The sequence below is a fragment of the Panicum virgatum genome, chromosome 2N (genome assembly GCF_016808335.1).
Source record: "Panicum virgatum strain AP13 chromosome 2N, P.virgatum_v5, whole genome shotgun sequence".
NCBI lineage: Eukaryota > Viridiplantae > Streptophyta > Magnoliopsida > Poales > Poaceae > Panicum > Panicum virgatum.
Window position 1 is genome coordinate 43,295,492 of NC_053146.1, and position 20,962 is coordinate 43,316,453.

At 50.4% G+C, this 20,962-nt stretch overlaps 1 protein-coding gene and 1 long non-coding RNA gene across 2 annotated transcripts; both read right to left on the reverse strand.

The window, feature by feature from the left end:
- Window positions 1-979: 979 nt before the first annotated feature.
- On the reverse strand, window positions 980-20,844 carry LOC120660588 (protein EDS1L-like). Its single transcript, XM_039939166.1, has 4 exons — window positions 20,357-20,844; window positions 18,523-19,287; window positions 17,503-18,215; window positions 980-1,194 (listed from the first exon to the last, which is right to left on the reverse strand). Exons 1-4 carry the CDS (start codon window positions 20,738-20,740, stop codon window positions 1,191-1,193), a joined length of 1,866 nt encoding a protein of 621 aa, XP_039795100.1. The 5' UTR covers window positions 20,741-20,844; the 3' UTR covers window positions 980-1,190.
- On the reverse strand, window positions 2,662-3,753 carry LOC120660590. The gene is made up of 3 exons (XR_005669667.1): window positions 3,681-3,753; window positions 3,323-3,401; window positions 2,662-2,732 (listed from the first exon to the last, which is right to left on the reverse strand). It is a non-coding gene; the product is annotated as an uncharacterized LOC120660590 (long non-coding RNA).
- Window positions 20,845-20,962: the final 118 nt, after the last annotated feature.

The window sequence follows — 20,962 nt, forward strand, 5'->3', positions numbered from 1 at the left end:
GCCGGCGGTGAGCTCAAGCTTAAGCGTAGCGGCTAGCAGCGCTACTGTGTGGCAGCAACAAGTTTCCTTTTATTCGAAATTTTTGTTTTAATATTTTTCTTGTAAACTTTTATCATAATATTTTTATCCAAATATTTTATGCATAACTTATGAACCTAAATTTTGTTTTAATATTTTTTTCTTGTAACTTTTTTATCATATTTTTTATTCAAATATTTTATGCATAACTTAGGAACCTAAATTTTGTTATCGTACAACTTATTCGTTAGAAATTTTATGGACAAATATTTTGCTCTTTATGCACAATTTGTAAACAAAAGATTGGAACTTAAATTATGTTTTTTATAAACAAAGTCATATATAACTTTTTGATGTATATCTTTTTTAAATAATTTTTGTTCATATATTTTTTACATTGAATGAGAAAAAAATGGGTGCCCGTGGACGTGGACAGTGCGTAGGCCTGCAGCTGCAGCAAGGGGTCTCGACAAGCTGCTACGCCAAGGGCAGGTGTGCGGAGGGGAGGGGGCTCAGTTTAATTAGATTAATTGCCTAATCTTAAAGGAAAACGACCAAAGAGGAAACATGGAGTAGTGGGACTGTGGAAGGGTTGTCTGATCGTTCGCCAGGAGACGTGCTGGACGCGCCGCTCTCTTGCACTTCGATTTTCGCCGCGTGGGGAAAGGGAATATGCAAAGGGAATATGTAAAGGGGATGGCACCCGATCCACTAAAAAGAAAAGTCAGCAGCTGTCCGAGATCGCTCGCCAATTCAGTTGCTGGAGCGCGCTCGCTAATTAGCGAGCCCCGTTGGAGGTGCACCTAAGGGTCATCAATTTACACTCCTAACCAGCAGGTACTTGTAAGCACGGAGAAAACGAATACAATTAACAGATTGTCATATATGATTCTTTCCTGTGTGACACTGCATTCTTGGAATGTCACACAATGCATAGCATGTCTCAACTCTCAAGCACCCGTTTCTGAACATGATCTCTTTGATTTATGAGTTAACTAATTAGGATGAAAACTAGCACCACCGTGTTGGTCTGCTTATTGTAAAATATACGTGCATGCAGAGCAGCATACTTCATTTCCATCAATCTGACTGAGGTCTCCTATAAATTACAATATACATCTGCAGCTGTTCTCAGAAGACGAGGAACAGCTGCCTCGTCAGTGAAAATCCCCTTACGGCCTAGTTTGGGAGCGCGGGGTACATAGCCCAGGGAGGGAAACCCCAGGCGGGGATTTCCCTGTGCGCTCAGTTCCCTGGGCGTCTTTCCCCCGAGGGCCGGTAAATCCCTGGGGCTGTTTGGGATACTAGGGGTTGAAACCTTGGAGAACAAAAACTAGCCTCAAAAGATCCGAAAAATCAATTAAAATTCATTAAAAATAGTAAAAATGAGAATCTAGGGGAGGAAACTCTTGAGAAAAAGTCTCAAAAAATAGAAAAATTAAGGAAAAAACATTAAAAATTAACAAAATGGGAAACTGGTTGTCCAATAATTACAGCAAGTACTAAATACGCATGACAATGCATTGCATGATCATCCATACGTTCAAATTTATAAATACAAATGCCAACCCCATGTCTTTAGTACAAATGCCAACCTCAAGTCGTGAGATTCAAAATGCATTTTTGCTGCTAAATGGCACTTGCATCCAACCGAGCGGCATCATATCTTGAGATTTAGCACAATAGATTGTATGGTGGTGCACCACTTCCAACTTATAAGCATCAAGTTAAACGACATCATAGAATTTGACTCCAGTTCAAAACTTTTACACCCTGAAGATGTCAGTAGCAATGCAGATCGGACATCTGAGAAAACAATGACAGAACCAAGCCCAATCAGCCAGTCCATCAAGAATCCCCTCACTGGATCATATTTAAAAAAAAATCTATTGCCACATGAATGCAGATTAGAACATGAAGATCTTATATACAATGGCTAGTAAGATAAGAATTCTAGTAACATACAAGACAATCAGAGAAGCTAAAGGACAGCAGAGAAGAAGCATGGCAACAAGCTGTGTGCACTAACTAGTGGATAGCAGTAAAAGAAAAGCTGCAGCTCATCAATCTCCCTTTCACAATCGTAAATTAGTAAAGGAAATGGCATCTTTAAGTTTCAAGGGTCAAAATGGCTTCCAAGTTTCATGTCAAATGAACTAAATTTAGTTCTTCAGATTAACTAAAATTTCAATGGTCAAAAAGGCTTCCATGATACATGTAGTTCATGCCATGGCAGATTAACTTTTTCTGAATAGCTTGGCATGAAATCAACAACAAATATCAGCTTAACTTTTCATGAAAGAATCAACACTCAACATAATTTGATATTAGCAAACCTGATTATAACCATTCTAGAGAGCTATTAGAAAATATAGAATGACAGATTTGATATGCTATTATACTACGGAGTACTAATCAAAATATCAAATCTGCATGCAGCAGCAGGAGGACAAAGCATAGGCAAATATTTGACAAAGCATGGAGCAGCAGACAACAGTCAAAGTATCCGGGAAGAAAACATATACTAAAAAAATCTTTCATCAAAGAAGACATATCTAGCAAGAAAACATAGTAACAACTTTGCTAACTGTTTCAAGGGGAAATGCCAAAATAGAGCAAGAGCTAATTCTGCAGCACCATACCATCAAATCTATGCAATATTAGGTAGCCGAGTCCCTGAAAATTCCTCTCGCTGGTGTGATCCCATAAACCATCTGGACATGCCAATGAGATGAATTATCAGAAATTAGTTCTCTACCATCAAGCATAGTTTTTCTTAAACCAACCAGCAAGTATAATATCTGACCTACAATTTGAAGACTAGGCCTTTTCAGTTATTAACCTCTACAATATTTGAACAATCTAGGAAGAAATGAAGCTTCTTCGCTTGGATCCACAAACATCTATAAATACTCTCTGTTTCATTAGATATGTATGGTCAGATATGACACATGGGTAGATATTAGCAGGTACTTGTTCTGGAACAAATTAACTATCACAAGAACTAGCAAATAGCAATAGCAAGGCAGCAGCAGGTTCAATTTATGCACATGAGAAGATTTCAGATTTGTACTATATAGGCATTTAAACAATACTGCTATCTAAGTATTCAAGTAATTAGCAGATATCAGAATGAGTAACACATCCAATGAGTAAAAGTTACATATCCAAGTTGCAGGAGGACAATGATAATCAGTGTTGCCTAGTTCTAGAATGCTAACATCAGATGAGATCCTCAACTAAATTTCTTCTTGGAAAAAAAATAGCATTTCAGGGTGAACGATGGTTTCTTAATGAAGCTTACCTGGGCCAACAAAATTGGACGAAGAGAACAGCAAGTATTGGATTTTAGAGAGGATCTTGGAGATCAGCAAGGATAGAATCTACAAGACATCATGGAGCATGTGCAGATATTCAGCAACTCAATACAATGTAAAAAATTAGTTAATCAGAACAGTTAAACTAAAGTCAAACTAGATGGATGCAAATCTACTTCTACTGAAGAATTGATCAGTTATATTTAAGCCAATTATAATACAATTCCACTTAAATGCAGATGATCCAAGAAAAAACATGGCCAAGCAGATAATATTTACAGAATAGCAGGATATACTGCCCAAACGAGATGAATGGCTTTCATATGGTTATGTCCATGCACATACCCACTCTGCATTTGTGCCACTCCTGTCACGAAATAACTTCTACCTTCTATGTACTGTTTGCAGCAAGTGCTCTACAAAATAGAACAAAGAAAGTTTGCATTAATTATATAATTACCAAAGCACCGGTGAAAATGTAATGACACAAAGCTTCAAGCATGCATGTCAATATTACTTTTCTAAACACAAAATCTAATGGTTATGTATTCAAATAATCCAAACACTAAAAACTAAAAGCATGAACAGCTAAGGTAATGCCTAAAAAATAGATCAATACTACAGTTTAGCTGATCAAAATAATACTACATAAATAATACTCAGATGCTTCAGCAATCAGCAGCTAGGTTAGTTCTCTTTTATTATTTGCTGATCGATTACTACATAAACTGACACAATAATGCAAGGAGGATCGATGCTGTTTTCAAGAAACCGATTGGTCCGTGTGGTTGTGTTTGGATTTGATTTGCTTACTACATAAACTCAGATGCAAGGAGGATTCGATCTGGGAGGGGTCAGGGAGAATGGAGAGGAGCGTGCGTATCAGATCGCCCGCTCCATTGAACCCACGCCAGGATCTCCTCTTGCTCCTGGCCGCGAATTTTCTTAAACAAGATGTACAAGAAAAGATGTGAGGAGAGGAGGAACCCTAGCATGGGGGCAAGGAGATGCGAGGGAACGGGGAGAGGGAAATCACCTGATGCGAAGGAGGAGGCTGCAGGGACACCGGCGGAGGAGAAGCTGTCGTCGCGAGGTTGGAGGAGGAGATCAAGCGCTGGCGGCAGCGGTGTCACTTCCGTTTCGACCTCGTGGGGTCAAGCAAGAGATGAGGGATGGCCGGACGGGGACTTCTCCCCGATGTCCGTAGGCCGCGCGTGATTCCATGGGGATATCGGCTCACCCGGGCCGGAAACCCCCATGTAGTAGGCTTCCAAAGTCACATGTTGGGCTCCGCATGGAAGGATTCCGTGTTGTCGTGGTGTGCAAATCCACAGCCGTGTGGCGTAGTGCACCCGCCTAAACCCAGAGGGTGAGTACTTGGGGGTTAGCTAGGATTAGCCCAATCTCAAAATGTCGTGGTTTGTGGAGACCCACAGCCGGGTGGCGTAGTGCACCCGCCTAAACCCAGAGGGTGAGTACTCGGGGGTTAGCTAGGATTAGCCCAATCTCAGTGGAAGAACACGATGAACACAGAGGGTTTAGAGTTGTTCGGGCCGCCGGAGCGTAATACCCTACGTCCACTGTGTGTTGTATTGCTTGCGCTCTCAAGAGGTTGAGAGCAGGGTTGTTCGGCGTGAAACCGAGCTTGTGTTGTGAGAGTCCTGGAGTATCTCAGTGTGTGTGTCTCTCTATGTTCTAGCGGGCGTGCTCTCCCTTTTATATGTCCAAGGGGAGCACGTACACTTAGCGGGGGCCCGACATGTGGACCCGGCGATGTATTATAAACTACACTTTGGCCTTCAATACCTCAGATCCGGAGATCTTGTCGTCGGCTTCCGTGCGTAGCTTCTGACCAGGGATGGTCTTGAGCTGTCCTGTCAGAGTAGAGTTTAGCCTCTGCAGCCGCGCGTCGAGGTCATGATGAAGCGCCGAACTACTGACTCAGTCCACTGTAGCAGCGTGCACTGTTGCTCCGGTCAGTAGCTGGTCATCATGACTCGTCGCCCATGCGCGCGGCGCTGAGTCTTTAATGCTTCCCTTGGTAACTGACGAGCCGCCACGGTAACTGGCGATCCACGATGTGGACTGACAAAGGCTGCCCTGTGCCCAGAGGCAGCAGAGCCCGCCTCAACCACTCGCACTTAATGCGGGTGGGTGAGGGAGCTTCCAGCGGAAGGCTTGTGCCCACACCCGCGTCTGCGTGACACGTGGCGGCTCCGGACCCCTCCCGAGCAGCTAGCTGAGCCGAGAGCTCATGGGGGTCCTGTCGGGTACCACGATTAGGGATACCCTAATCGGGGTACTAAGATCACCCTAAAAACACAAACACATATTAGACAACTGAGCCCACGAAGGCCCACGGCCTCATTCCCAATCTGGAAGAAAGAAAGAGACTCAAAGAAGCCCAGCACGCGGCCCATCCACACCCCCCTCGGACCCGCGGGATGATCTCCGCCTCGCTCGAGAGCTCCCATCGAGACCCTCGACTGCGCCCCGCATCTCCGCCTCGCTCGAGGGTAGCGAACCTACCCTCGAGCAGGACGACTCATCTCCGCCTCGCTCGAGGCCACCCGTCGACGTAAAGGACAAACGGCCCTTCCGTTCACCCGCCCGTCGTACGGAGGCATTAAATGCCAACCACTCCTCCACAGCGCGGACAGACGGCGTCAGGCCGCCATTCCCCACACTGGCTGTGACCGAAGTCTCGTCCGCCAACTCCGGTCACTGCTCCGCCATCCCGAATGTTGTGGCAGCACTATGGAACCTGCGACATGGGACGAGACGTGCTCGGCACAGCTCCCTTTACTATTCTACCAACACCGGCTGTCCGGACTCCACCTCACCACACGTATGGCCCCAGGCCGGCCCCCTGCTCGGGAAGGGGTCCGGCGTCGCCACGTGCCCCTTAAGGAGGGACGCTCAGCGCTAGCAGCCGGAGGCCCGGACCTCCCCCCTCGAGGGGTCCGGAATCTCCATGTGACTCCCGGACCTCCTTAGTGCACACGCCAGCACTCCGTCCATGGGGGGTCCGGGACCGCCACGCACACCATCACCGCTAGCGCACATATATACGCAAGACCCTGACCTGCAGGGCTCATGGAGCGCCACCACGCCACATCTGGAGAACTGTACACCCTACAGCGACGACCACGCTGACTGCTGGGGCAGGCAGGACGCCGGCGCGATCTCCGCAAGACAAGGATGATACCCAGGACGACTGCCACGCCCGACGCCATGCCCCACAGTGTACTTTCCACAGTGCTCGACCACTGCACCCCCGCGATTCGGGGGAAACCGACGACTTCCACGTTCCCCTGCGCATGTACACCATCCCTCCTTGTGACTATAAAAGGAGGAGGCGACTTCCTTTAAAGGAGATGTTCGTGATCATCGTCACGCAATCCGACCACTCGATAGAACACAACACTCAGCACCCGATATTGGCACTCGCCTTAATCAACTTCTCCTCTAGCAGAGACTTGGGAGCTTCCCTCCCTCTCTCGCCTCGCCTGTACCCCCTAATACAGGCACCTCCGGTGCAAGATAATACAGTGCCCTCGCACACCCCCTTTGCTGGACGTCCGGCCCCATGGCCGGAACCAGGATAAACCCGTGCGTTACTGTGTTGCCTCTTGCATCAACATCTGGGATGAGGAAACACGCAGCATTACTAGTTGGGATTCGGACCGCCGGGTCAGGACACCGACAGTTGGCGCGCCAGGTAGGGGCTCGCCGCGTGACGTTTTTTCTTTTGTTCCCATTTGATCTCCAGGGATGGCGAGCAGATCCAACCCATTCTCCATGGGCGTCTCGGATCCGCTCATAGCAGGATACGTGATCTGGTTCGGGAGTCTCGAGTTCAGAGCAACCGGCAACGGTTACCTCATGGAGCTCCTCTCGCCCAGACGCAACCCGGACACTCCGACTTCACCAGCCCGGCGCAACAGGAGCTCGGGCCAGCATTCGCGACAAGCGCGCGCAGAGCGGCGCCGGGCGGCGCACCTCATCTCCCCCACGTGGGTTGAGGTTGCCATGTCACGGCTCAGCGTCGCGGCCGACGGGGCCACCGCTTCGTCATCACGTGCTTCGGCGTCGGCAGCGCCGGCACCATCATCAACTGCAGCCCTGGTGCCTCCCAAGGAGGCGCGACTGCGGCGACGCCCTTCCCCATCGGGATGCGCAACGCTGCGTCCTACGCTTCTTCATCCAGCACCAACTTCGCCGAGTACGAGGATTTGCCGGGTCATCATCTCCTGACGATCCGCAGCCTCATCGCATCATCTCCAAACGACTCCTACTCCGAGACTGCGAGCTCGATCGCCGACGACATCAACTTCTTCATGGACAACTTCACGGCCGAGGAGGCCGAGGACTACTCCGGGGTCCGCGACCCCGACACTTTCTGCTCGTTCCAGCTGGCGACGGCTTATTGCCTCACCTGCTCTGAGGACTCTAGTGAAGGGGATTACGATCCCGCCCGGGAGTGCTTTATGGTCCAGCTCACGGACGGGCAAGAGCACAACGCTCCGGGTGACGACGGGAATGGCGGGGAAGACGCGCAGGCGAACCAACTGGTGGCGCCGCCTGCGGCCCCTTCTTCTTCGTCGAGCTCGGCGGCGCGGCAGGCACAGCTGGCGCAGCTCAAGGAGCTTCAAGCCAAGCTCGACGAGCAGCGTCGGCAGACTCAGGAGCTACGCACCGCACTCGAGCAACAGCGCACCGCGCATTGCGCACATGCCCAGGCGGTGGCACACGTTGCCCTGGAACGGATCCTTGCAAATGACAACGTCGACAAACCTCCGGAATTGAAAACAGTCGGTGAAAAACTCGTCGCTGCGGCCTACCTACTCCAAGCGATGCCCGAGCCGTCGACGACTTCGGGTCACAACCTGCACCGCAAAGCACAGGCGCTCATCTAGCAAGCTGCTGTGCAGCAGGCCGAGAGGTCTGCGTACTGTTCTTTATCGACATCGTCTTCAGGTTCGGGGTCCCGAACTCGATCATCACCGACAACGGCACCCAGTTCACAGGCAAGAAGTTTTTGGCGTTCTGCGACAGCTTCCACATACGTGTGGACTGGTTGGCTGTGGCGCACCCACAGACGAACGGGCAAGTGGAGCGTGCCAATGGCATGATCCTCCAAGGACTGAAACCAAGGATCTACAACAAGCTGAACAAGTTTGGCCGGAGGTGGCTCATAGAGCTACCCTCGGTTATTTGGAGCCTGAGGAGGACCCCAAGCAGAGCCACGGGTTTTAGCCCGTTCTTCCTCGTCTATGGCGCCGAGGCCATACTCCCTACGGACCTAGAGTATGGGTCACCAAGGCTCAAAACCTATCAAGAGCAGCAGAACCAGCGAGCCCGCGAGGACTCGCTGGATCAAGTGGATGAGGCTCGAGACATGGCACTCCTACACTCTGCGCGCTACCAGCAGTCTTTGCGAAGATATCAAGCGCAGAGAGTCCGGCGCTGAGACCTCAACAAAGGGGACTTGGTGCTGAGGCTTCGACAAGACAACAGGGGCCGCCACAAGCTCTCACCACCGTGGGAAGGCCCATCCATCGTCGCCGAGGTGCTCAAGCCCGGCACGTACAAACTGGCGAACGAAAACGGTGAAGTCTTCACCAACGCTTGGAACATACATCAGCTACGCCGCTTCTATCCTTAGAGTTCCGAGCTATTTGTACATCATTTATACTCGCATTTTTGATTTCCCAAAATAATAAAGGAGTATGCTTTACATGTTTATTTTTTGGGAACCTTCCGGACCCTCGGGGGCTCGGATGCGCACGAACACTGACATACGCTTGGCTTTACCCTCGGCAAAGCCAAGCCTCCCTCGGGGGCTATTGTAAGCATCTAGGCCCTCTAGGTTTGTTTTGGTGATTAATGACAACCATTATTTCGACTAATGAGTTTGTGCAGCTTAATGAAATATTATCGCTCATTGGATCATATGTTAAAGAGGCCCCTCAATTTCTTTATTCAAAAAGGCGATCTCTGTATTCAACTCAAGTATATAACATGACTAAGGATCTTTCTAGTCCTAAGTGTCACAAGGTTGAGAAGGACACTTAGGTTAGTATAGGTTTTATAGTTTTGTAGAGGTCGCACTATTAAGAGGGGTTAAGGCCAAGTAACTTGAGCATGGACATGGTCAATTAAAAATGGATGCACACTATGGTCACTCAGGTTCCTAGAAGTTCAAATAAGTGGTTTTCAACTTATATCTCAAGAATATTTGGATTTCATTCAAGACTCAAATCAGAAAAGGCAAAATCAGAAAAAGTCTATACACCGGTTTAACCAACGACTCCCATTTTCTATACGTCGGTTAAATGCAATTATCATAGTCTGGACAAGTACATACACCGGTTAAACCGACAATATTTGAAAATTAACGTCGGTGCAGTTGTCCAGAACGTTGGTTTTCTAGGGTATTTCAAGGTTACATTCACCGGTTAAACCGACGATATTTGAAATTAACGTCGGTGCAATTGTCCAGAGAGTTGGTTTTTCCAGGGATTTCAGAAGTTATACTCACCGGTTAAACCGACGATGGATTTGAGTTAACGTCGGTGCAGTTGTCCAGAGAGTTGGTTTTTCAGTTGATCAGTGGACAACTACACTCACCGGTTAAACCGATGATACGTCGTTTAATCTGCCCGAGTTATAACGGCTAGTTTTCCAAATGGGCAGTTTACATTCATCGGTTAAACCGACGATGACTTTTGGAGGACCGTCGAATTAACCGGCATTGCATAATTTTCTGGCAGTTTACATTCATTGGTTTAATCTGCACGAGGCTCACGACATAGCCTTTGGGGGGGGGTCGGCTCGGTCTCCTCCGGCCGCGGGGAAATCCACGCCGGCCGCTCCGAGCTGATGTTCATCGGAAGCAGCCGGTCGGCGACCAGCTGCTCCAGAACCGCCTCTGTAGAGGTGGATTTCCCCCACGGCAGCGGCTCCTGGACATCCGACATGGCTTCGAACTACGGGGAGATGTGGGAAGGCAAGCTTTGTGGTGCCTAAGGTACATTCTCGCTCTCTTTCTCTTCTTCCTCTCGCTTTTGGCTGTGGGCTCAGGATGCAGGGGAGGCGAAGAAGGCAAGGGAGATGAGGGCAAATGGCCAGGTGAGCCCAAACAGCCCCCCCTCTCGCTTTTATTTTACCACGACGCGTGGATACGCCGCCATGGCCCGAATCCGCCGCATTTAATGCGGTAGATTTTGCTGTCACCGACGGATGGGTCCCACGACCGCGGAGTTTCCCACGCGCGCACTCGGCAGTAACTGCGGTGCGGTAACCGATGGGCACGGCGCGACTGTTGCGCTGTTTCATCCGTCAGCCGCCGCCCATGCCGCTTCGTCTACCCGAGGTAGTCGCCTGAAAAGGCGCGCCCGCACCGCACCGCACGAACTGGACCACGTCTCCCACGACCAGCGGAGGACCCGCGCACAGGACTAGCGACTCCGCGCCGTTTGCGAACCGTGATGGAATATTCCTTTCGGGGGCTCTTCACCTTAAAAGGGAATCTTATTCTGAGGCCTTACTGATCAGGGGTTCGAAGCTTGGCCCGTCGAGGGTTCGACAGGCGCCCCAGATCGCCAGAGTCAGGGACTGCATGGACGTGACGTACAAGCTACCCTCGAACGCGGAGTTCGAGATGTCCTACGCAGTGTTCAAGGCCAGTCGAATGTGCCTAGCAGGGGGATCCCATCGAGGGAGAGCATCGATTCCTCGGACCCTATCAAACGGGTCCGAGCCCTGCCTAGCGAACCTTTGCGAGTTCTTTATGTGACGTGTCCATGGACCACGAGCCGACCCTTATCGAACGGGGCACGAACGTCCACTTGAACTACCCGATAACAGCTCACCGAAGCAGCCATAGCTCGCGGCCCGGGCATGGGTAGCATGGTGCGCTTCACCCCTCCTCCCTGCGGAAGGGCGACGAGGGCCGTAACCAAATTTGAGGGTTCCCTGAACGCCTTTACGTAGGCCGGGGCTTGGGGGCTCCTCGCACACTGCGGCTCAGGCCGCACCCTCGAATGGGTCAACGATCATCGATTGTGAAGTTTCGTGTCTAACCAAGACTCCCACTCTTAACGCACGCCTGCTAGATGGTTAAGCTGGACACTGGGTCGCTGTGCCAGCACGAAGAATGCCGAGGCCGGCTGAAAGAGTGCCGATGCTGGCTGAAAAAGACACTGGACGGCCACCTCAGTAAAGTAACCAAGCGAGGCGACGTTTATAGCCCTTGGACGAGTACAAACACTCCTCCAAGGCCTCGGGGGCTACACCCGCGGGTGCGCTGACGTGCCCCCACGGAGGAAACTTCACACATTCGAAGACCATAATCTCCTGCAAGGTGGCACCCACCCATACACTTTCGGTTGTCCTCTCCACGAAGGAGAAGGAGATTTCATTGCTCTTTACAAACAAAGATTACAAAGGGCTACCGGCTTAAAGCCGCCGAAAAGTACAAACACGTTGCCACTTGCGTGGCAATTTTCCCTGTCTTGGGGAGGAGTGAGCGACGAAGAAGAACACCAAGCCCCTGGCCGGCGCGACGGCCAGGCTGCTAGGGATTGCGAGGAACAGGCCCCAGACCGTATGGGTCCAGCGGGATGCCCTCCTCGCAAGCTTTCTTCTAGCATCTCCTCCACCAAAAACCCTGTGGGGGGTCAAGCTGGCGGACAGCACCCTCCACACCGTCTCCCCGAGAGCAACCTTGCCGCCAAGGGGGGCGATGCGAAGAACAGCCACCAAACCTGGCACGAACGCCATGGTCAGGCATCTCCATCCCCCTTAAGGCTAAGGGACATCGCAGGAGCAGGACCCCACGGGCCCAATGCTCTTCTGCTGATCCCACTGAAGCTAAGGGATGGTGCGCACACCCTCTCCGGCTTTCCCCCGCCGCTCGCAAGCATTCTTCTAACATCAAAGCCTAAAAAAGGCAGGCCACCCCATTTTGGGGCCGGTCGTGAAAGGCAAAAAAAACATTACGAGACTCGGGCAATGTTAGGAGTAAGAGCAGGGAAGTTGGAGAGGAAAGGGAGTCCCTCGACCCCTATTTATAGCTACGTCGGGCGCCAAGCTTCAAGCCTGTCATTGGCGAAGGCTTGGACCGCCCGTGACGACGTGGCCCTCCATGAGCGAAAGATACCCTCAGCTACTGTGCTGAGACACGACGGGGCATGGCAAAGCTGAGCCCTTGGACGCTGAGCGGCACAGCATCGGCGCTGGCCGACTGCCCTCGAACGGCGCGCCGCAAGGCGACCAGGGGAAGCGGGGCCGGGACCCTGGGCGCGGGATAGCGTGGCAAACGCACCAGCTGCAGAACAGTAGGCGCCATCGTGGCCCTGACCCACTCAGCACGCTGACGCGTCTTGTCCCCAGAACAAAACAAAAAGGGGCGCGCGCCTCGAAGTACTCTCTTCGCAGGCGCACTACCCTGACTGACGAGTTGTCACATCCGCTGGGTCAGCACCCAGGTGCGCCTGGCGGGAGCGCTACATCGATCGCTCACGTCAAGGGGAAAAATCGCCGAAATACCCTTTGGCCGAATCCCTTGACTCGACCAAAGCCTCGGGGGCTACTGTTGGGTACCACAATTAGGGATACCCTAATCGGGGTACTAAGACCACCCTAAAAACGCAAACACATATTAGGCAACTGAGCCCACGAAGGCCCACGGCCTCATTCCCAATCTGGAAGAAAGAAAGGGACTCAAAGAAGCCCAGCACGCAGCCCATCCGCACCCCCCTCGGACCCGCGGGATGATCTCCGCCTCGCTCGAGGGCTCCCATCGAGACCCTCGACTGCGCCCCGCATCTCCGCTACCCTCGAGCAGGCGAAACATCTCCGCCTCGCTCGAGGGTAGCGAACCTACCCTCGAGCAGGATGAATCATCTCCGCCTCGCTCGAGGCCACCCGTCAACGTAAAGGACAAACGGCCCTTCCGCTCACCCGCCCGTCGTACGGAGGCATTAAATGCCAACCACTCCTCCACAGCGCGGACAGACGGCGTCAGGCCACCATTCCCCACACTGGCTGTGACCGGAGTCCCGTCCGCCAACTCCGGTCACTGCTCCGCCATCCCGGACGCTGTGGCAGCACTGTGGAACCTGCGACGCGGGACGAGACGTGCTCGGCACAGCTCCCGTTACTATTCTACCAACTCCGGCTGTCCGGACTCCACCTCACCGCACGTATGGCCCCGGGCCGGCCCCCTGCTTGGGAAGGGGTCCGGCGTCGCCACGTGCCCCTTAAGGAGGGACGCTCAGCGCTAGCAGCCGGAGGCCCGGACCTCCCCCCTCGAGGGGTCCGGGATCTCCACGTGACTCCCAGACCTCCTCAGTGCACGCGCCAGCACTCCGTCCAAGGGGGGGGTCCGGGACCGCCACGCGCACCATCACCGCTGGCGCACATATATACGCAAGACCCTGACCTGCAGGGCTCATGGAGCGTCACCACGCCACATCTGGAGAACTGTACACCCTACAGCGACGACCACGCTGACTACTGGGGCAGGCAGGACGCCGGCACGATCTCCTCAAGACAAGGACGATACCCAGGACGACTGCCACGCCCGACACCATGCCCCACAGTGTACTTTCCACAGTGCTCGACCACTGCACCCCCGCGATTCGGGGGAAACCGACAACTTCCACGTTCCCCTGTGCATGTACACCGTCCCTCCTTGTGACTATAAAAGGAGGACGCGGGCTTCCTTTAAAGGGGACGTTCGCGATCATCATCACGCAATCCGACCACTCGATAGAACACAACACTCAGCACTCGATATTGGCACTCGCCTCAATCAACTTCTCCTCTAGCAAAGACTTGGGAGCTTCCCTCCCTCTCTCGCCTCGCCTGTACCCCCTACTACAGGCACCTCCGGTGCAAGATAATACAGTGCCCTCGCACACCCCTCTTTGCTAGACGTACGGCCCCGTGGCCGGAACCAGGATAAACCCGTGCGTTACTGTGTTGCCTCTTGCATCAGCATCTGGGACGAGGAAACACGCAGCATTACTAGTTGGGATCCGGACCACCGGGTCAGGACACCGACAGGTCCGGATAGGCACGTGGAGGTCCCGGACCCATCTGCGGGAGTCCGGATGGCACGTGGAGGTCCCGGACCCATCTGCGGGAGTCCGGATGGCACGTGGAGGTCCCGGACCCACCTGCGGGGGTCCGGGTCCGCGGCCACAGGTGCTGAGCATTTCCACCTCTGGGACACGTGGTGACACCGGACCCATCCCCGAGCGGGAAGCGGATCCGGGACCGTTGGTCCGGTGAGATGGAGTCGGACCCCAGGGGCCCGGCTGTTCAGTTCCTTAGGGCGTAGTTACGGATAACTACTTGAGTCTTGGCACAGTAGGAGTGGGTACCCCAGTTGCAGGGTACCGACACGCGTGGGCTGCCGGCCGGGAAGTGCGTTTTTTATTTTTATATTTTTCAAAATTGTTTTTTACATAAATATATTTTCGGTTTCATAATTTACTAGTTTATACCCCTACCACCCGACAGAGGGGCGGCAGCCTGTCTGCGGGGCGGGCGGCCCCCTGCCGCCCCCCTGCCGGGCAGTAGGGGCCTATATATAACTAAAATTTGTGTTTTATCGCATGGAGGCCCCTACCGCCCGGCAGGGGGCGGCTCGGGTCCTACCGTCCGGCAGGGGGGCGGCTGGGGTCCTACCGCTCGGCAGGGGGCGGCTTGCTCCCCCCCAATATAAAAGCCGAGGTCCCCCCTCCCCCCACACCTGCATTTGCAGCAAACATCCATAGAGGGAAAAAGGAGAGACGTGGGGTGAGGGAGGGAGTTGCAACAGCGAAGCCCTGCCGGATTCCGCACTTGTGATCTGCAGGTAAGTTACGTATGAATCTTTTTATATTGTAAAGCAATTTAATTTAATTAATGCTATAGTATTAAAATTTCAGTTCAGTATTAAAATTTAAGTTTATTACAGACTTGTTTCTAAATGAATTATAAATTAAAATAGAATTAAGTTTTGGATAGTGAAATATAGTATTAAACTTGTTTTTAAATATTGCAGCATAAGGCAATGGCTGCCTCCAATTTTGGAGGATTTTCATGGACCGAAGAAAAATCTAGTATAATACTTGAGATCATGACACATCTTGTAATCAGTAAGAAGTTGGATGTATTAGTGGATGGTACGATAGAGATAGTGTTGTCAAAATTAGTTCAGTTTAAAGATTTCACATTATTTCGAGGTATTACAACGTAAGATGTAAAGGAACACCTGGTAGAACGTCGGAAGATATACATGAGGGTATGTGAACTAGCGAATCATCCTAATATTATTGGATTCTTACAAAGTACTTGTAAGATATGGATGCAGTCAGAGGTGTATGAGATGCACATTAAGGTAACTATTATTCAGTTCTAATCTCGTCCGTCATTTGCAATCCATATTTACGAAATAGTAAAATTGTTGTGTAATTATATGCTAGGATTACCCCGAGGACACAGAGTTGATTAACAAATCGATACCAAATTTCCGTAAATTGGTATGTATCTTCGGTGGAGTTATGCCGCAAATTAGACGAAGGAGGTGGAAAAGATCTTCGGGTGATAATTCTTAGCCTCCGCAAGAATAGATGACCGGAGATTCGTCAAGTCATGCTGCACCACCTCAAGCACCAACTTGTGTTAACTGGGATGACGATATGGATGACTTCATGCCCCCCAAATCATGGCCTCCAACACATGATGTTCCTCCCCCTGTACACAAACCTAGAACCAGAAAAGAGAGAAAGGGAAAGGTAAGAGGTTCGTCAAGAAATGCTGCACCACCTCAAGCACCAACTTGTGTTAACTGGAATGACGATATGGATGACTTCATGCCCCCAAAACCATGGCCTCCAACACATGATGTTTGTCCCCTTGTACATGAATCTAGAACCAGAAAAAAGAGAAAGGGAAAGTCGAGAGGTTCGTCAAGTCATGCTACACCACCTGCAGCACCACCATCTGTCAACTGGGATGACGACCTAGAAGATTTCATGACATAATCTATAACATATGATGTTCATCGGTTTTAGATTGTGATGTAAATTGTGACGGGACGGCAGACCTCCTGTACCTTTAATTGCAATACTTATATATTTGCTATGTTTGAGTGCAATGATTATATTTATTTATGAATCTTGAACCTCGTGTGGCTGTATGATACAATACCACATAAGATACAATGAACGAAATATAAATAGAACGTTAAACAAAATACCACATAACATATTACATTGAAGGTTTCATTCGTTACAACCAAATTCGAGAGAAATACGCACTGCCAAATAATTAAACAAGACATCTAGACATAGTATATACATAATATACTTAGTTTCGTACACACAAATACATTGCAAGCTGTTACATGCACAACTAGATGCGGCGAATTCTTGTAGGTGGAGCCGATCCATCTATCCGTCGAATTCTTTGGATTCACATTGAATTTCCCGTGAAGCCATTTGCATATGGAACCAAAACTCATCTCTAGGGGTTTATCCAGACTGCACTGTCTTCGTTCCAATACTGATAGATTTACTCCATAGGAATCACGAGTAATTCTATAGAAATCACCGTAATGAACTTGAAACGCCACCTTGCTCGACATATCTGGCCATCCAAAACCTTAATTTTAATTAAACCAATTTCTAAAACCATGGTACGGCTTCAATTATAACTATTAATCCGAACCCTAAGCGGTTACAATTATAAAAAAATACTAATTATAGAATTAAAAATACAAAAAATTTAGAATGACATAGTTGAGAAATATTGGTTACCTGCGGTTCGGATCCAAAATCCGGCAGAGCTTCGCTGTTGCAGCTCCCTCCCTCACCCCACGTCTCTCCTTTTTCCCTCTATGGATGTTGTTTGCTGCAAATACAGGTGTGGGGAGGGGACCTCGGCTTTTATATTGGGGGGAGCCTACCGCCCCCCTGCCGGGCGGTAAGAGCCTCTATGCGATAAAACATAAATTTTAATTACATATAAGCCCCTGCCGCCCGGCAGGGGACGGCAGGGGTATAAAACTGTAAATTGTGAAACTGAAAATATATTTCTATAAAAAACGATTTTCAAAAATAAAAAAATAAAAAAACGCGCCGGGAAGTGGCTTCCAAACTAGGCCTACAAGGACACAAGTTTGGCGATGCAGGACGCCGACTTGTGCTGCTCGGGGAGCGTCCTCCACCACGCCACAAAAGACGAGCTCCCCAGAAAGACGTCCTTGCCCAGACTTCCAGAACTATACCATCCATGCGCGTCGCTCTCGAGCTTGACCACCCTATCCCTCAGGTCCTCGAACGCCATGCCGTCGACCATCTCGGCCTGGAGCTCCTCGACCACCGCCCAGAAGCAGGACTCGAGGCTGGACCCGACGGGGGCGCGCTGCAGCTGCTCGTGCCACTTCTGGGTGTACTTGTACCGCCGCGGCCGCCCCTTGGAGAGGTAGGAGCCGGTGTCCTCGTTCTTGGAGTGCCGGTAGTAGTTGGCGATGTCCAGCGGCTCGACCAGGCGGCGAAACAGTGTGCCCAGGCGCACCCACTCCTCGCGCGCCTCAAAGCCATCCGGCAGTTCGCGCCTCCGGAGCATCTCGATGATCTCGTCCCAGAGGCCGGCCAGCTCCAGCCTCCGCACGTTGGCGTTGAAGTCATGCACCTCCCGTTGGAGCTTGAAGGAATCGTAGTAGCTTACGCCACGGAGTTCGCATGTTCTTTTGTAGTCGTTTAGGGATCTGAGGGCTTCCTGGATCTTTTGGCAGCTTTGGTCAATCTTCGTTTGGTTTCTCTGTCTTTGCTTCTCCCATTGCGCAGCTGCAGAAAGGTGCAGTAAAGCTTCCTTGCTCTGCGATTAAAAAAAACAGAGGCTCTTTCACATTAGAAAAATACATGTCGGGAATCATGAAATAGAAAGTCACTGAAGATTGCTTATTTGAACATGCTTTACAGATAATTATAATTTAAGAACAGGACGGGAAATGCTTTTGTGTTGGATTACAATATAGCACATGATGAAATCCAACTTAAGTGGTTTGCAATTTCTTTACCAAGAATGACTTCACTGAAGATGAACACATGTTTACTACTGTGAAGGAAATGCCAAGTATAGTGAAGATATGTGCATGGAAAAAAATTTGGAAATGCTGGCTTACCAGTTCAATGTTTCCAATTGCCGCTCTGTCTGTCTGCCTCCCAGGAGCGGTTGATGAGATAGCTCCCAGGTAGTCCACGCAAACTATATCCGGCATGCACTGTTTAATTGGTTCATACTGCCAGTGAGCACTTAAACTTCTAGCAGCAGCATCAAGCAATTGCTGCTGGGGATCCAACTGAAGGCAGTAAAATAACAACTGCAGTACAGCATCTGAATTTGTGAGAACAATCAGCTGTTCGCTACTTGTGAAGAAATAATACGTCCCACAGGGTCTGTAAGGGGAGAGGTCAATAAAGGAGGTCAATGTTCCAAGGATTGAGCTAGTGCATCCCATGAAAGAACAGGCCTCATAGCTGGCAATAGATAGTGTGCTTCTGAGTAAAGTTTCATAGTACTCAGGTATGACAAGAGACCTCCCAGCAGGTGAGTTGTTTGGTGTCTGAGGAGACAACCATTCCAGAACAGCTTGAATTTCTTCTCTGAAGGATGCAAGTGGAGTCAATGGTATACGTGGGACAATGTCTAGTGGACGTAGGAAATGCAAAATACATTGTGACCAGCCCTCTCTTCTAACAGCATGGTTGAAGATATTGTCTCCAATAAGAGGAGCCCCAAAGGTCACGCAGAATGGGTGTGCTTGATTAACACTTCCCTGTCTGGTGCACTTCTCAAGAAACCATATAGCAGCAAGGGTGGCTATTGAACCTCCTGATGAATGGCCTGTGAATACTATACGTTTCTCTTCAGCCACAGCTCTGGATACCTGTATTTCAAGGGAAAGTTATCTTTTGTTTGTTTAGGTGAAGAACAGAGTGAAATGATACATCTATCGACATCATAGTTAACATCTCAAGATAACCAATTTTAAACAGTATAATCATGTATATTATGATACCAAAGTATTGAAGGCAAGACTATGAAGGGCTGAAGGCTATGGTAATTGCCCAAAAGAAAAAGGAGGAGTGCATGAATTGCTACTCAATTTATTGTCCAAAGTAACACAATATCATCGACCATGGAAAAATTCACCAGTAAGGCTGGAAGGCTGGGGCTGAAAGGTAGCAATGTAACAATGAACCTACATTTTAGCCCCATACCAAGTATGCCATTCAAATTACCAATAAGGATTTATTTATTTATACTTCCCTGAACTCTCATCGCCTCCCCAACAGTGCTTCATAAGCTCAATTCAACACGTAAATAACCACAAAGCACTGTGAAGAATGAATACTTGCTAAAATGGTGTCATGTTTTCCAGCAATACCACCATTTTGTACATAGTCTAAAAAGTATGTTTCATGTCTTTTTCCAACAAAAAAGGGTGAATTGAAAACTTTGCAAAACATCAGGTCAGCAACCAGCAAAAAAAGACACTCATGGCAACATCCACTGATCACTAGAGCACGCAAAATAAACAAGTTGAAATCAAGCACTCCTTCCACATTTCCATGGTCTATCCCTGATCCACAATCCCACCACTTTAATTAAACAACCACGCAAAATTCACAAAGGTCAATGCAACTGCAGCGTCCACATAATTCCACATAATTTTAGTTGGCCGAGAAGCTCAAACAAACACAAACATGAACAAAGTTTTGATATTCAAACACAACAGCAACGGCACCAAATGAACCTTCCTTGCAGCTAACACACCTTGAATTCAACGGACGCATTTCATGCTATGTGAGGAAGCAACTTCTAAAATTGATACAAATAATTTCGTTTTTCCTTAGTCTGAGGGACGTATCATTTCCTGTATAGCAGCAACGAGATCTCGGCACAAAGAGTCACATCAAGCTACCGGGTACCAAGCCGGCGCTTGATTCACTGACCTCGGACTGGAGCGGCGATCCGTCGAGCAGGCCGCGGAAGGCGGCGAGGAAGGCGGCGTTGGCGCGCGCGGGGACGCCGCTCCCGACGGCTCGGAGCGACGGGAACAGCGCCGCGTCCACCTCCGCGTCCCCGAACGGCTGGCGGGCGCCCTCCGCGGTGGAGGGCGCGGCCCAGTCGGCGGCGGACCAGGAGGGCGCGAAGGCGAAGGCGGCGCAGGGGTAGGGGTGGGACGCGTGGTGCACCTGGAAGTAGCGGGCGGAGGCGGCGGCCGGGGCGGGGGAGGAGGGAGGGAAGGAGAGCTCGGCGCAGTGCGCGACGAGCAGGCGGTCGTCGTCGGACAGCGACGCCGCGCGCTGCGGCGGCGCCGGGGTGTCCGTCGGCATCGCCGATGGAGAGTGGAGCACTAGAGCGCTTTGGGGAGGCGGGAGGCGTGAGCTGCTCTGAGCACGGAGCACCTGAGGCTGAGCTGAGGTTGTTGGGTTGACTTGTCGCCGATGAGCAAATGGGAGAGGCGTTGCGCCTTGTGAAGCCGTGGCTTGTACGCAAGGTATATAATCCCAGCCGTTTAGTGGAAGTCTTTTCAAAAAACTAAGAGAGCTATAGCG